Source organism: Cyprinodon variegatus, unplaced genomic scaffold, assembly GCF_000732505.1.
Source record: "Cyprinodon variegatus isolate N-32 unplaced genomic scaffold, C_variegatus-1.0 Scaffold800, whole genome shotgun sequence".
NCBI classification, from domain to species: Eukaryota; Metazoa; Chordata; class Actinopteri; order Cyprinodontiformes; family Cyprinodontidae; genus Cyprinodon; species Cyprinodon variegatus.
Window position 1 is genome coordinate 169,564 of NW_015151253.1, and position 16,731 is coordinate 186,294.

Genomic DNA, 16,731 nt, shown 5'->3' on the forward strand with positions numbered 1-16,731 from the left:
GAAAAGTACAGTGGGTTTTCCTTCAAAAATAAGGACATTTCAATGTGACCCCAAACTTTTGAACGGTAGTGTATACATTTTTTTTTTTACATCACTAGTGTTTGGTTTGACTGGTGTCTGACTCTTTTCCAACTTATTTTATTAATTTAGCTAAGCATGCACTGCTGGTCTGAAAGGAAACTATAACCATGTGTTAAAGGTGGAGGAAGGTGGAACATACTGCATCCAGGCTGGTCTGGTGACAGGGGAAGGAGAAGGTGAAACCCAGAGGCAGCCGAGCGCTCTTCATTCCCATGTAGTCCAGGAAATCAGAGATGCAGTGAACGATGTGGTCGAAAAGCTGGAGAAAGGCACTCATTTTAGATGCACTGGGGATGTAATGGTGGGTACTGGGAATGCAAGGATAAAGATAGAAAAAAACATAAAAAAAGATCTAGATCTGTAGAGGAAAATAGAACCATTACCTCCTCTCCTGTGCCCTGCATGACTTCTATGGGAATGGCATAAATTTTGTTATGCATCTCTACTGTGCGCCTCTTCCCACTGCGAATCTTAACCAGAAGAACACGGAAGTTTGTCCCTCCGAGGTCCAGGGCAAGAAAATCTCCATTTTCTGAAAAAAACAAAAAAACAAACAAACAAAGGGCTTCTGTTAACCTGAAAGCCAGCAGAATCTGTTCAGTCTCCTTTTCAGCCTTTGGTTTCACTCGGCTTACAATGAGACACCATAAACAGATCTATGTAGTAAAGGGTTTTTAGAAAAATAAAACACACAGGACATGATAAGTGGCAGTGTCTACTAAATGTAGCTTTCTGATGCAATTCTAGTCTCAGCAGATTGTTAATAATAGTTGATGTTTCACCTTATAAATGATAAAACTGTGGATCAGTAGGTGTGCTGAGTAAACACATCTAACCAATTCAGTTTATTTATATAGCACCAATTCAAAACACGTTAGGAGAGATGCTAAAATGAAATAGTTTTTTTTTTATTCTTAAAAAAAACAACTATTTCTATCACCGTATTTTCACGACTATAAGGCGCATATAAACGTCTTTTTTTCCCCTCAAAATGTGCGGCGTGCCCTATAGTGCGGTGCGCCCTATGTGTGTTGTTACTGCAGACGTTGTTGAGACCACCATGAGAACGTTAAAGGGGAAGTGTGGGCATGGATTGTGTATAAAAGAACAGGTATGTGCTTTATGCAGAACATTGTTGTCATAACAACCCTGAAAATGGCAAAGAGACACGCCTATGAAGCACAGTTTAAACTGAAGGCTATCAGCTACGCAGAGGAACATGCTCAGCAACGTCCGGCGGATTATAATGAAAAGCTGGCGAGCTTCCACTCCTACTGCAGCAAACACATCGCAGACAAACGCATCCAGCCAAGCCACATCACCAACATGGACGAGGTGCCGCTCACTTTCGACATCCCGGTGAATCACACGGTGGAGAAGAAGGGGACCAGCACTGTAGCGATACACACAACAGGGTTTACTGTTATGCTTGGCTGCCACGCAAATGGACAGAAACTGCCGCCTATGGTGATTTTTAAGAGAAAGACTTTGCCTAAAGAGCCCTTCCAGCTGGAGTCGTTATTAAGGCAAATGAAAAGGGCTGGATAGATGAGGAGATGATGAAAGAGTGGCTGAGGGAGGTGAATGTAAGGAGACCAGGTGGTTTTTTCCACGCATCACCATCGCTGTTAATCTGTGACACCATGCGTGCCCATCTCACAGCCGATGTGTAAAACATGGTGAATCAAATGAACGCTGTGCTTGCTGTTATTCCAGGAGGTCTGACAAAGGAACTTCAACCGCTCAACATCGGTGTGAACCGGCCGTTCAAAGTAAGGCTGCGAGCGGCGTGGGAGCGATGGATGACCGACGGAGATCACAGTTTCATGAAAAGTGGAAGGCAGCGCCGGGCAAGTTACGCCACAGTTTGCGGATGGATTGTAGATGCTTGGGCTAACGTGTCTGCTGGCACAGTTTTTCGAGCTTTCGCAAAAGCCGGCATCATTTCCGAGGAGCCGCACGGCACGGAAAGTGACTCTGACAGCGAAGAAGGGGAAATTAGCATGTCTGATTTAGCGCAGCTGTTTAATTCAGAAACAGAGGATGATGACTTTGATGGGTTTGATTAATACTTTGTAATAAATACATGAATAAAGCACAAACATACTCAGTTTTGCTCCCGCTGTATTTTTTAAATATGCAGTAGAGGTATTTAAACGTAGTAGAGGATATGTACCGGTATATAAAACCCGCGCCCTTTAATCCGGTGCGCCTTATGTGTGTGTTAAATACAGTAATGGCACACATAATTGAGACTGCGCCTTTTAGTACGGTGCGCCTTATGGTCGTGAAAACACGGAAGCTAAATTGGAGCGGATATTTCACTTCTTTCGGTCACCTGTCCCATCCGGTGTACTCCGAACAAAAGTCGGCAACATTTTGACTGTAGCTTCCTTGTGGCTCTCCTTCTTCAGGCCTCTTTCGATTTCCACTCTCATGCGCTTCTTCACCTCCAGCAGTTGGCTTTTGCTCAGCCTGAATTCAGCTAACGTTTCCTGAATCTGCCGCGCCTGGTCAGTTAGTCGGTACGCCACCGCGGTCACCATGGCGGCGCCTTTGCCGCTTCCACTTTCAGAAAGCAGGAAACGGACGTCGGAGTCTGGAACCAAACGGCGTACGGTCTTGTGCAGGCGTCGGGCGTATCTGTCAAAACAAGGAGGAATGACATAGTACTTCTGTATGACAGTATTAAAAACACGCTAAGTTCTCATTGGGATCTAAGATGCTCACTGAGGATGCATTTTGTAGAGAGAACCATCGATTCCCACAGTAGTGCGAAGGCGAGCCACTCCTTTGTTGTCCTTCAGGCGGGAGAGGATGGCTCCCAGAGTAGCAGAAATTAGATTTGCTGAGCGGAAGGACACTATGGTGCAAACGTGCCGGACGGCCAGGCAGTCCTCATCTGAAGGCTCCACACCCAGCCTGGTCAGGATCTCCATACATTTCTTCAGCCCTTCTTTAGTCCTGAAAGGACATTTTTTACAGAAAAAATAAGAGAAATGCTTGATTTTTCTGCTTAACTCAACAGTTCTGGTTCTTAAGGTCAGGTTTTTATTCCAGTATGTACTCACTTCTCGATGGCAGAGACATGCTTGGTCTCAATCTTTCCTTTGGTCAGAAGCTCAGGGGTGATTCGGCCTTCAAACAGCAGCCCCTCTTTGGCCATCTTCACCAGGATGAGTCGAACCAGCTCTCCCATGTACATTCCACTGACCATTTTCTCAAACCTAACAAACACAGAATAACTGGACTTTAAACCAGTTTTTATTCCAACATGCTTTTTATTTTTAGGAATCGAATTCTGATAGACTGGCGACCTGCCCAGGATGTACCCCGCCACTCGCCCGTAGACACCTCACGACCCCAACTGGGATTAAGCGTGACAGAAAATGGATGGATGGAATTTTGATAGTGTCACTTACAGCTGCTTTCCTGGGTTCAGGGAGCCTCTGTCGATCTCACGATCAAATTCTGTGCGAATGTCCTCCAAGGAGCCGTCATCCCCAAAGGCCCCCCATTCGGTGTTGATACACATCCGGCCTTCGTCCCCTTCCACCAGATCGATGTGGCGCAGCTCTTCCATATAGCAGGCATTTGTTCCCGTTCCTGGGAGGGTTCAGAGTTTGAGTCGATCAACTTTTCCCCTCAAACACTTGCCTCATTATTTTGACTGTGCTTTGAGACAGCTTTGCTTCACTTTGAGGCCGTTTAATCCCCGATGTTGGGTCACATTCTACACCTCAAAATGGCTACATTTGATCAGTTTCTTCTTTAAAAAATGCCTCAGCGTCAACATGTATGGGTCAAACGGTGCTTTGGACTCACTTTGGACATTTTTAACCAAATTGCGCTGATACAGAAATTATTACGGGGATTCAGACGTTCTATCACAAGCTTTGTTATTGATGAGGCCTGAAAGAGCTTTGCCTTGAATCATCGGTTGCCAACCAGATTCCCTGATATACGTGCTGCCCCTTCCAGATATGATAGTATGAATGAAATTTATGCAGAAAATATACTAAAATACTCTAATACCTTTTTATACTGACTATTTCCCTTCAGATAATTTATAAGATTTCATATCAACAGTTAATTTTCACCTATAATTATTCCCACTTCACAACGCTGGTCGTCAAATCCACACGTCATCATGGTGCCGACGGTATCGTTCACCACTGCCATGATGTCAGCCTGATAGTCCTGAGAGAAAAAGGAAAAGGTTGAATGTTCCACGGTCAAACAACAGGAACATAAATATATCAAAAGAAAAAAATATAAGACTCACCCCTCGCTTCTTGATTGCTTTGTTCAGAAGTTTCACTACATCCATGCCCTCTACCCCGTTAGCTTTAAACTTCTTTGTCCATGTCACTAGGACCGCCTGAGGAAGAGGAGCTTTGATCAGACTTCTGCTTTAAAAGTTAACTTTCTTTATAACTTTACAATATTCATCCTCATGAGAATGTGTTTCATCTTAACATCCTTCCACCTGCTCCCCGTAGTTTAGAGAATAGACATTAAAATCCATCTGTTAGTCTATAAATCACTGAATAGCTTAGAACCAAAATATATTACAGACTTGATGTCAGTGGATCAACAGCCAGACCGTCTTAGGTTCCCTGGTCCTAATCTACTCTCCATACCCGGCCAGAACCAGAACCAAAACCAAACATGGAGAAGCGGCTTTTCATTCTTATGCACTATAAATGGAGATTAAAAACATACTGATTTAAAGATCTCATTGACTTTGCAGCCTAAACATAATTGAGCATTAAATCCTTTTCATAGTTAATATCAAGCATTTTTTAGTGAATTGTCTTATTTTAATTACTCATTTGTAGTTCTCTTTAATTATTCATGTTATCTTTAAGCCACTGCAATTTAGTTTTCTTTATTTTCTCATGTGCAGCACTTTGGATTATGGAATATATGCAAAAGCTCCCAGACAAACATCTGTGAAAATGTTCAGTGGACTGATGAGACAAAAAACTACTTTGTTTGAAGGTGTCTGTCTTGTTACGTTCGGTCTAAAGCTATCCCTACATTTTAGACAAAGAACAGTCCAACATGGTGGTGGTGGAGTGATGTCCTGGGATCGTTTTGCTGATTCAGGACCTTAATAACAAGATAACTGAAGAAATACAGGAATCCTTTTTGGTTGGACGCATATGTCAATCAATTTGTGACCTAAATCTCCTACTCAGTTCAACAAAAGGAAAGTGAGCTAAAGCATGACTTGTTAGTGAAGGAAGGAAGGAAGGAAGGAAGGAAGGAAGGAAGGAAGGAAGGAAGGAAGGAAGGAAGGAAGGACGGACGGACGGACGGACGGACGGACGGACGGACGGACACAAAACACTGTATTTGCATCGGAGCAAATACTTCTATCCCAAAAATGAATACAATGATCCTTTAAGGTGATTACCTCATCCAGTTTGGTCTGGACACAGGGGAACGAGAAGGTAAATCCAACAGGGAGTCTTTTATCCTTAATTTTTTGCTTCTCTATAAAATCCCCAAGGCAATCCGCAACATGGTCGAAGAGCTGGAGGAAAGCAGGACATTTTTACAATAGACATTATTCAGAGGTCATAACAGAGATGGTGTATTACTGATGCCATAGGCTGTTTCATAACTTTATACAGAAAAAAACATGGTCAGCCCTTACAAACAAAGCTTTGCCTTTATGTCATACTAAACACAATTAAAACTCCTTCTGTTAAACTCTTAGGTTACCCACATTTACCAAAGCTTTATCTTCTTGACAAAGACCTTTATAAAGTTTCCAAAAAAACAACCTAAGATGTGTTCATGGATCCGGTTACATTTGCCAAACAGCTGTCTCTTCTGTGTTTCATGGACTAAATCTCAAGTCTAAGTAAGACCTTTGAACAATCCCGCTGCTGCTGTCAGTTGGCCATGTTTTGCTTATTGTGTTACAACCTGAGCAGCAGCTGCTGTCTCTATAACTTGGCTGAGTTCAGCAGCCCCTACTAATACTCACAGCAGCACAGAAACAATACTAAAAACTGACCATTACCATCTCTGCACATGGAAATGTATACCGGTCCAGGAAGATCCAGATATTATTTTTGTGTTAAGCGTCACTACCAAAGGATGCGTTTCAATTGAAAATAGCCGGCTGACTTCTGCATTTACCTGAGTCCCACTGCCATGGATGATGTCATCAGGAGTATCATAGACTTGGCTCTCCATTTGAACCGGTTGCTTCTTGTCTTGAGTCACTTTGACGCGCAGGATCCGAAAGTTTGACCCACCAAGATCCAGTGCTATAAAGTCTCCTTTTTCTGTCAAATTTAGAATATAGAGAGACATTAGTGATTGATAATTAGGATTGTTCTTGCTTTTTTTAAACAGTGTTGTGCATTAAATTGTATGTTGTAGTAGAGATATCTTAGGAAAACTCTGTGCTTTGGTTTTCTTCTATAGTGGATTGTGAGAATCTGTTGCTCTGGATTAAATATGTGTCAGGACTCCTGTTTTTGTGTTTGTGTGTCTGTGTTTGTCTCCCTTCATCCACCAGGAGGCGCCTGGTTCTGGTCCGCCTCCTCACACACCTGCTGACGGTTACCTCGTTAATGGAGTGCTCTTAAGCTGCTGATTGCCACTACTTCGACGCCAGAGTGTTTGCCGGTTTTGGGTACTCTAGCCAAGCTGAGTTTTTGCTGAGTAAGACTGAGTTCTTGTCTACCTGAGTTTTAACTTTGTTTTTTTGTCTTTGCCTCTCGGCAGGAAGTCTTCCTGCAAACTAGACATTTCGGACCTTCAGTCCCTGGAGGGATCAACTGAGCCTCAAACTGAGCTGGGGATTCTAACTGGAGGTTTGGATCCAGTTTCCCTGAGGGGACGTTGAGTTTACTCTCTGAGCAAGGGAATCATCTCCACTACGACCCATTCAAGTACCGCAGGAAATCTGAGTGGCAGTCAGTTTCTCTGTTCACCAACAACCAACCAAGTTCTGGGTAAACCCTGTTCCGCCCTCCACCGAATCAGACTAACACAAGAAAACAGCACACAGATTGGAGTCAAAGATTCTACAACTTTTCTGGAAACGTGAGTCAACAACCAGATCCTGTTCTCCAAATCCACGAATGAAATTTCCCACTGAGCCTGAACTAATCGTTGTGTCTTCCCCTCACCTTCCAGTTCCGACTGAGCAGAGTTCAGAGCACCGTACTTTATTTCTTCAATAAAACCTGTTAAACCTTTTCCCCTGGTCTCTCTGAATTGGTTTCTCTGCATGTGGGTCCGAGCTTTAGATAAAACCATGACACAATTGTAGCTTCATATGTAGTGAAATAAATGTTACTCCAATACTGAAGTCATACTGTTCGTTATTCTCTAAGCTGAAATGACAGTGAGCTTTGCAACATGCCTTGTTGGAAAAGCATGGTTATGACCTTTTCTCAGCTAAGGAACTAAGACACGAATGATATCTGGTTGTTCAATAGGTTTGCCTAAATAAAAGATTTTGATATTACTTATCAAGATTTTCCTGCAAAAAGGTCTGATGTTGCAGGGGCAGGTAACAAAAAGTGTTTGGAGCATGCTCTTTTTCTAATGCCAGTTTGTTTCAGCCTTTATCCAGTCTCATGTAGAAGAGCTGGTCATATCACAGGTTATTTGCTTTACAATAGGGACAGTTAGCAAGGTAGAGTGAAAACACAAACTTCAAGGGGAGGTGGGGTTGCAGGAAAATGGACTTCTAGTGTTAACCTATAGTAGATTTGGGCTAGACTTAATCATTTACTCGTATTGCTTTAGAAAATATTTAATCTATATGTCTCTTTCATAAAACAATTCTAGGGTTCGGAGGAGTACAACGCTGTATTTGTTGAGTTTAAAGCAAAGCTCTCTGTTACTAACATTATAACATCCCATCCCACCATTGCTCGTCATGGCTTCAACTTTGCCCTTTGCGTGCTCTCTGCTTCCCTTATGCTGATGCTTAAACTAAAGGCTATTTATAAAGTGTGAAGAGCAGAGCAGGGCTGCAGCTGTCTGGATTAAATAAAAAAAGTTTTCTCCAGGTAAAAGACTACAAAATTAAGGAATAATTTCTGTACAAAAAAAAAGAGATAAGTCAAATCTTTGAGCCTTTTCGTTTTCTGTAAAACTCTGGGTTAAAAGCCTTGGTAAAAGCTTTTACTAAGACTCGTGGAAAATACTGCCAGATCTCAGGTTCGTTCCTGTTTGCCCTGTTGTGTCTCCTCCACGAAATTGCAATCCATGCTGCTAAACTTTTGCAATCACTATGCACACCTTTAACTTAAACCTCCCTAGACTGGTAGCAGTCTGTGCAGAATACTGCTGCTTGGTTCCTGACTGGATCTTTTAAAGTTTTATTCATACAACCCAACTTTTAGTGCAACTTCAGTGGTTTCTGGTTCCTCATGGAGTATATTGGATGGTAATGTTTCTGTCTTGGCGAGCGTTGCATGTACAGACAATACAATCCCTCACAACACCAACAGGTCCTTCAAATCCTGAGCTCAAGACAAAATCACTGGCAAAATACTCTGGAACTTTCTTCATCCTGCTCTTAAATCATTGGCCTCCTCTTTTAAACCTGCTTTTGCTTATGTTTTTTTTTTTGTTTGTTTGTTAGAGAGTTTTGTGATTTTTATCTTAAAGGTCCATTTGTTCCAAAAAATACCAAAATTTTCAAAAAAGGCGGTGACAAGTGATTTTTGGCTTTGTACGCATTTGTGACTTGACTTATTTATTGTAAAAGGAAACAGAAAATAATTACTCAAAATGTCCTAGAACTTCGCAAGCTGTGTTACTAATTTCTCAAATTAATGGGAGGGTCTAACAATTCACAAGGTAATCTAAACAATTCCAAATATAAAAAAATAAATATCAAATTTTGGTTTGGAATATATTTAATATATAATATATATTTATATATATATTTAATATAATTTAAATATATTCTAACTTTTAAAACAAGGAAACTAAATTGGTAGAAATTGCAAATTACAAACAATTTTACATAAATGGCCACAACAAATGGTGTTAAATACATCTTTACTTACTTTAAGAAGGGGATTAATCTAGCTCTCATGTTTGAATACATTTTTTGTGGAGTTTTTTTTTTTTTTTTAAAGCGCTATTGGCTCATTTTTATGGACAGTAGGCTGACAGGAAACGGGGTATGAGAGGGGGAGAGACATGCGGCAAAGGACCACAGGCCGGATTAGAACCCGGGTCAGCAGCGTCGAGGACTACTTCTGCAACTGCACACATCAAATGTCGCTTGGGTCTGGTCGCAAACCAGCTTTGCTGGTAAGCTTCTGCACCGTCGGTCTGAAATTTCTGGGAATGCATAGCAGTTTCCCGCCAAACTGCAAGGGGGAGCTTATTCAAAAATTTGCGAGAACTTCGGCGGATGGTAACGAGAACTTCGGCGGCAGCGGGAGGGTTTATCTTCCAAAACAACAATGGCGCGTCTGCAAGATATCACGGTCACAAAGATGAATCTAGAGATGAGGAACAGTTTCTGTTAATGGAGCTGGCTAAAAGACCAATTAATCTTTCATCGTAGTTGTCCATTGTAGTTGTTCCTCGGTTTTAAAAAATGGCGCACCCCGGCACTGGATCGAGAAGGACGACCACACAGACAGCCGGAAAGGCATACCAAGGACCAATCACAGCTGCTTTTTGTCTGCGCATTTCCCCTTGAGGTCTGCGCGTTTTTGCGACCATCCACCGCATAGTCAGGATTTTGATGGTTGCAGAGGCTTTGCGTCAGAAGCATAAATCGGCCTTAAGGCCACCGTACATGGGTCGTGCGCACTAACCGCTGCGCCACCTGCTCGCCTCTGTTGTGGATTTTTAGATGATATTCTCTCCACATAAAAAAAATAGACTTTTCAATCAATGTGTAAAGATCAGAATGAAAAAGTGAAATGATAAATGTTTTGTTTTAGTATTTGAATCCCTGGTCTTCCACTAAGGGAACAGTTCTGTGCCCCTAAATGACATGATCAATATAAAAATATACCTGTTCTTGGCACATCAAAAGCCAGTTCTAAAGCCTACAGCTAAATGTTCTATAATTGGTCAAAAAAATCCATCCAGCATTTAGTTCTGTACTGGTTTTTAATCCGACTAGAGTTGTGTTGTCTGCGATTAGGATTTCCAAACTGGCCTCACTACTAAAACAATGGTGATTAGTGACAGCAAATCCAGAGAACAGACAGAGTGGTGGAGTATGACACAGTGGGCCATTTCAAAGCATCAGCACATTTCTACAAACATGCTTCATACGTCACAACTTTTGTGTTGCCGTAAAATTGTAAACTCCCTCAAAGACAATCCTGCAGTCGTTGACATCCTACCTGATCCATCAGGGATGGACCTGACAAAGGTGGGCAGCATCTTCACTGTTGCTGTGGGGTTGGTGTCACGGCCCAGTCCATTCTCCATATCTCTGCGGAAACGGCCCATGATGTCCTTGAGCGTTTCATCAGAGAAACGCATGGAGTACAGGTATTTATCAATCTGGAGACAGAAAAAACGAAAGCAAAAAGGGAAGGTAAATCAGTCACGTTAAAAAAATACTTTGAGCTGGATAAGACTGACCAAATATATTTCTGTTTTTGGCTGTTGGTCTTCGAAAAGGCCTGCAGATTTCCACATTTCTATCAAATACTTTTTTTTTTTTTGTTGAACAGGTCCAAAGGTGAAGGAGCAAGTTGCAAGAAGAAGTCAAGGAGTGACTGAAATAATAATCAATGACTAGAGACTAGAGAATATTTTTCAACTGGAGGAAAAATGTCCAAATTGTTAATTCTTTATTCCCTTCAGGCAACAGAACGGAGTCTTGGGATTTATTAAGATATTTTATAATAAAATCTTAGACAGGCCTTTGAGTTCTTTTTCAGTCGCCGGTGGCTCTGACCTTGGAAACCTTTCATGGAGGCCATTTTTTCTCTTCATGAAGGGCTTAGTCCTTCAAAATGATCCCGGGCACTCTACCCTAAGCCACCATTGTGGCCTTTAGGTTCTATTTTTGCCCAGCTGTTCTTTTTCTTTGTTGAATACTGAACTCTGACCTAAACAGATGCCAGTGAGACATGGAGATCCTTAGATGTTGTTCTCAGCTCTTTTGTGGCCTTCTGGATGGATCATTATTGTGACTATGGACTGTGTGATGTTCTCGTGTGATAGTTCATTATTGTTCTATGTTTTCTCCTTTTGCTAATGGGTCTCTCAGTCGTCAGTGGTTTTGTTTGTCATCTGTCTTTTTCATTTCTTTAATTTTTTACTTTTTTTACACCATTGTTTGAGCTACGCCTCGTCATCAAACAGGTTGTGTTTAAATGATGGTGGAGTCAAAGTCAACTGAGATCATTTCAGTTAGTTCATGAATAACGATTAACTGAACGCCTAGATTGGTTTGTTCAGCGTTTTTTCTCCTCTCTTATCTTTTTATCAGACATGAAAGATTTACTTGAGGATTTCAAATTAGTTTAGCAAAAGCAGAAGAAATCTTTAAGGAAGGTGAATAACTTTTCACCGCCATGTTACGCAGTTTTAACACCACAAAAAAAATTCTTCTCATTAAAACCCCTTAACACCCACCTTTATAGCACGGTATTGCATACCAAAAATGCTATTGGCTAATAGAATGATATTTTAAATCTAAAATTTTTGCGATATGAAATATTATTACGATATATGATATATTGAAAGCTAAGACCCTTTGGTTTCTGGAGATGTGCGTACAGACTCTGTAGGTTTAAAACAAACACAAGTGTGTAACTTCAAACATGTCCAAAAGACCTGCTTTTTCCCCTCGTAAATAAAAATATGTAATCCTTATCAGGGCTTAACGTTAAGGGTTTTTACCGCTTGCCCTTCGGCAAGTGACTTTCACATTTCATTTGCCCAGAAACAATTTTTACTTGCCCAGTATAATGTTTGATAAATATAGTTCCTAATATTCATTTTTGTATATATATCAATGAAACATGTTTGTTTTTTTAAATGTTTTTTGTAATTCAGTATTTTTTAAGTTTCCAGGTTCCTGGTGTGTATCTGCATGCGTTAGATAATGAACTCAAGCCTACATTACCGTGTTAACATGCTTTTCAATCCTTCCTGCACATTCTTTTCAAACTAAACTTTGCTTTAAACTGTTGTGTGCTTGGAAAAATATAAATTGTAATGTTAAAAAATCTAAAAAAAACTTGACAGGTTAAAAACATACACTACTACTACTCACCAATTTAACATGTTTAGCTCTATAACATTTAAATGCACCACTCCAATGTCTAAGAGAAAAAGATTCAATGAATTTTTTTTTATGTACATAAGACTGCTATATGATAGAAATATTTACACTGTGCACATACAGTTATTATTATTATTTTCCTAATCCCTGACTGATCATTTTTAATCTAGCCCGTATTATAGTATAGATTAAATTCATCATCCAGCTGCTGCTCTGCAGAATTCTCTCCCTAAGGAGGGAAAAATCACACGGCTTTTTTAAATCACACGAGAATGTGTACAAAACAACAAAAATGGCGCCGGCAACGCTTGTGGGTGGTTTTAAGCGAATGTCGGTGATTTTAAAGTAATTTTGAGTGATAAATAATTTTTTTTTGCGATCATTGCACTTGCCCGGCGGGCAAATACAATGTAATTTGTACTCTCCCGACAATAAAAACTACTTGCCCCGGGCGATCGGGCGATGGTTAACATCGAGCCCTGCTTATCACGTTGTATCATTTGTATTATTCATAGCTAACCTCTCCCACTACCTACACTTGCCCTTAATGTTGTGGACAAAAACTGTGTAAAAAAAAACTTTTTGTATACAAAAGGTCCAATCAACTGGTTTTCCTTAGATAGAAAACTTTTAATCAATTTGACTGTATGATTTGATTAAATTGTCTCAGTAAAGTGCCTTGAGATGACATGTGTTTAGAATTGGTGCTATAAAAATAAACACAAGTGCACCAAATTTGGGCAAAATGTTCCAAACTGGATTATTTGAATTTTATGACTAATTTGAGCGAAAAAAAAAACACTTTTCTATGTTTTAACACAAGCACTTATTTTTACAATACTTCCAATTTTGAAGCGTGAAAATCCACCCCATTTTTAACCGCTAGGTTCTCCTCTCCTCTCTTTACCCCAGTAAATAAAACCTATATTTTCACCTGGGCTCTACATTGCCGATATATCATCGCAAAGCTGATTTTATAGGAAAACAAAATATGTCAATCGAAGGTTGATTGGCCATTATATTGTCGAGCACGAGATGAGCAAATCTACGTGACGCATGTGCATGGGGAGGGCCTTTTTTACATAGAAGAATTTTCCATATTATTAGAGTTGGTCAAAATGGAAGTTACACTTGATGTATGGAGCAAACAGGTAGGTGAATACGTCCACGTAACGTAGATTATATGCATCTTGCACTACTCACTTTGACTGATTATTGATTTACACTGCCTACTGCTTATATTTGCACTGCCAACTGTTTATTCACAGCACCAATTGTTTACATTTACATCTGTTATAACGTACTTTAACTTTAATATGCAATTTCCTTCCACTGCACTTTAATTTAGATAGCTTCTGGCCAAACTCTATTTATTCATTTTATAGTAAAACTCATCTGTATATATGCTATTGTACATAACTGTAAAAACCTTTTTTTTAATAGTAATATCCATCTGTATATTATATCCGGTACATATCCAGCTGTAAATTTAGTTGATAACACTAGTGATCTATATATTATATTAATTATTTATAATAGCATTCATCTCTAAACTCATTCAGTAGAAATACCCATGTCCTATATTTATAGAACCAGTATTTATCCTGCACTTGCGGCTTTTGCACTTCTGGTTTGACCTAAACTGCATTTCGTTGCCTTGTACCTGTACCTGTGTAATAACAATAAAGTTGAATCTAATCTAATCTTATCTATAATGCTGGACAAGCATCATTACGAAGATGTATTATATGTTTTCATTCTTATGCTTTTACCTTTTTATGGCAAAAAAACAAAACAAAAAAAAAACGTCCTTTGGTGGATTATTACGACACTTGACTTTATTTTTTGGGAAATGCATTTGATAATGAATTATTAGCTATTGGTTTTTGTAGGGTATGGTTGGCTTATATTTGAATTTGATGGACATTTTCCTTAGGATTGCCTGATTCTATGTAAAAATCTACCGATATCGGGCGGAGGAAGTAAAGAGGAAGTAAAGAGGTTAAGGGCATTTATTGAACTTCATTAGCGGCATTTGTCTCTTGCTTCTTATCATTTCTGTTAGCCAACCCAGTAAACACCCCTTCCTCTGTCTAAACTGGTCTGGTTCTGTCTCAGCAGCTGCGTTACCATTTACCATAAAATTGCACAAATTTTAATTGTAAAAATAACTTTACTAAACGGAAACACTGCAATTAAAAAAATACTAAAGATGAACAGTAAAAAGTTTTTTGGTCGCATCAAAATTATTATATTTTGCAAAACTACGTTGGAAACAGTTTTTTGCTGTCGTCATACGGGTCACATGACCTGCAACTGGACCTTAGTGCCTTGTCAAAAGAGCGGAAGTAGTTGGAGGACGATAAAACGGCATATCTGGACTCATGAGGAGACTGTTTCTAACATTTCGCAGGTAACAAGTGCGACGCGCATTAGAGCTGTGTGGATATAAATATAGGTATGTCTCATTTAAATATTTACATTGTGGTTTTCAAAAGTTAGGCCTTTTGTCTAAACAAACGTATTCACGTGCAATCTTTATTGTATTTATTATTAAATGTAAAACTGCATTCATAATTTTGCATTTTCAAAATTAGAGGGATATCAACATAGTTTTGTGCACATTTGCATTAAAAAAAGCAAGTAGTGATTGATTTGCTAAGATTTATGTTTTTTTTTCAGTAATTGGATGCAGGAGAGAGAAGAAACCGGATGAGACATAATGAGGGAGCCCACATGACTTTTTATGACAGCCGGCACCTGCTGTCTTCGGCGGCTATGGCAACCAATGCTCCAAAACCCCCTGATGGTGGCGATGTGCTGCAGACACCATCCCCGGCGCCACAGCCCAGCTCAAGGACATCAGTGTCAAATACAAGAACCCATAATGGGACCTGAAAATGGACCAGCCCCCAACCCAGTGCTGATCGTGACCTTCTCCTCTAGTAGCTGTGGAAAACTACATTCTCCTCTCCCAACAGAATCGGCCCCTGGAGCTGATTCCTGACATCCCGTCAGTGTTTCCTGACATCCAACCCAGAAGCCTCCAGTCTTAGCTGCCGGGTTTAACGTTCTACTCTTACCTTCTTGAGCTGATCATCTTTCAGCTCAGTGAAGTAGTAGGCCAGTAGCTGAGCCGCTATCATCCTGACTGCTCGTCCGTCAGGAGGTATCAGCTGACTGTGCTGCTTTGGATTGGAGAACGCAGAGGAAGGAAGCCTGGCTTAGGTTCACTCCTCTCCCCTCCACACTGCTCCTTTCAAACTGCAGAGAAACAGGCAGCAGACCTGAGCTGTACAGCTGGGAAAGCCAAGGTTAAAAAGGAAAAATAAATGGTCTGATAGCTGCGGCTGCTAGTCTGCGACAGGCAGCAGTCACGCCTCTCTCTCACACACACACAGGATAGCTTTTCCTCTGCCTCCCCCCTCCCCGTTGCTAGCTCCCTGTTACAGCTCTGCACTGGAATGGTGTTTGTGCTCGGCCCTGCCCCCATTCATCTGCCTGATTGGCCATTGGATCAGAAGGAGAGCAGAGTGCAGGGGCTGACCACAGGGTAGAGAGGGAGGGGGAGTTACTGACAGCAGAAGAAGGAAGCTGGATGCATCTATATGATAACCTACCCCCAGCCGGCACCTCTCTCATGTTGCTAGGGGACGTTGGAGAGGACGTGCAGAGAGGCAGGACGGCACAGTGATGTCATCATTTCAGCATCTGACTGCAGCTCAGCATCAACACGCTGAAGAGCATCACCTGTAGTTTCTGACATCAAGGCCTCTCCTCACATCTCTGCCCCATCCTCAGCAACGCAGCAGCCCAGAAACAAACAGGTGCAACATCCCCAGCAAACACGACCCCCCATATGGGCCTCGCTTGGGCTGGATGGGCTTCAGCTGGGCATGGGCTCAGAGTGGGCTCTGTTGTTGGGACCCATGTGGGAGAAACCTGGGTTGCCCATGTAGGCTTTAGATGGGGCCCATGTAAAACCCACCCTCAGCCCATCTGGGCTTGCCCACATGGGGCCAACATGGAACCCCTGGACAGAAATATCTGGGACCCAGCTGGGCAGCCCAAATGGGGCACACTCACCCGCCCACATTCAACCTGCATGGGCCCCACATTGGTGTCCTGACAGGGTCTTTACACCCTTACACTGACACTTGAGTCTGTCCAGTGTTCCTCCATCCACCAAACAGGACAGCTCCAAACTGCAACCAACGACCACCTCTGCAGACAGAATCATCTGCGCTGACTTTCCTCCCATGAATCAGTTGTGCAGGACTTCCAAAAAAAGAGAGTTAAAAACAATCCACTGGACTTTGTGTCCAAGTTTGAAGACGTTTCACTTTCCATCCAGGAAGCTTTATCTTGCACTTGGTGCAAGATAAAGCTTC

The 16,731-nt window shown here is 41.2% G+C and overlaps 1 protein-coding gene across 2 annotated transcripts in view; it reads right to left on the reverse strand.

The window, feature by feature from the left end:
- Nucleotides 1-15,486, reverse strand: part of LOC107098687 (hexokinase-1) — a 35,142-nt gene extending 19,656 nt beyond the window's left edge. For both annotated transcript variants that reach the window (XM_015396473.1, XM_015396474.1), the window contains exons 1-12: nucleotides 15,424-15,486; nucleotides 10,443-10,605; nucleotides 6,238-6,386; nucleotides 5,504-5,623; nucleotides 4,367-4,462; nucleotides 4,182-4,281; nucleotides 3,504-3,687; nucleotides 3,153-3,308; nucleotides 2,812-3,045; nucleotides 2,420-2,724; nucleotides 465-613; nucleotides 221-340 (exon numbers count right to left, since the gene is read on the reverse strand). In XM_015396473.1, coding sequence (XP_015251959.1) covers nucleotides 221-340; nucleotides 465-613; nucleotides 2,420-2,724; nucleotides 2,812-3,045; nucleotides 3,153-3,308; nucleotides 3,504-3,687; nucleotides 4,182-4,281; nucleotides 4,367-4,462; nucleotides 5,504-5,623; nucleotides 6,238-6,386; nucleotides 10,443-10,605; nucleotides 15,424-15,486 — 1,839 coding nt within the window. The remainder of the gene's footprint in view (nucleotides 1-220; nucleotides 341-464; nucleotides 614-2,419; nucleotides 2,725-2,811; nucleotides 3,046-3,152; nucleotides 3,309-3,503; nucleotides 3,688-4,181; nucleotides 4,282-4,366; nucleotides 4,463-5,503; nucleotides 5,624-6,237; nucleotides 6,387-10,442; nucleotides 10,606-15,423) is intronic.
- Between the last annotated feature and the right edge of the window lie 1,245 nt (nucleotides 15,487-16,731).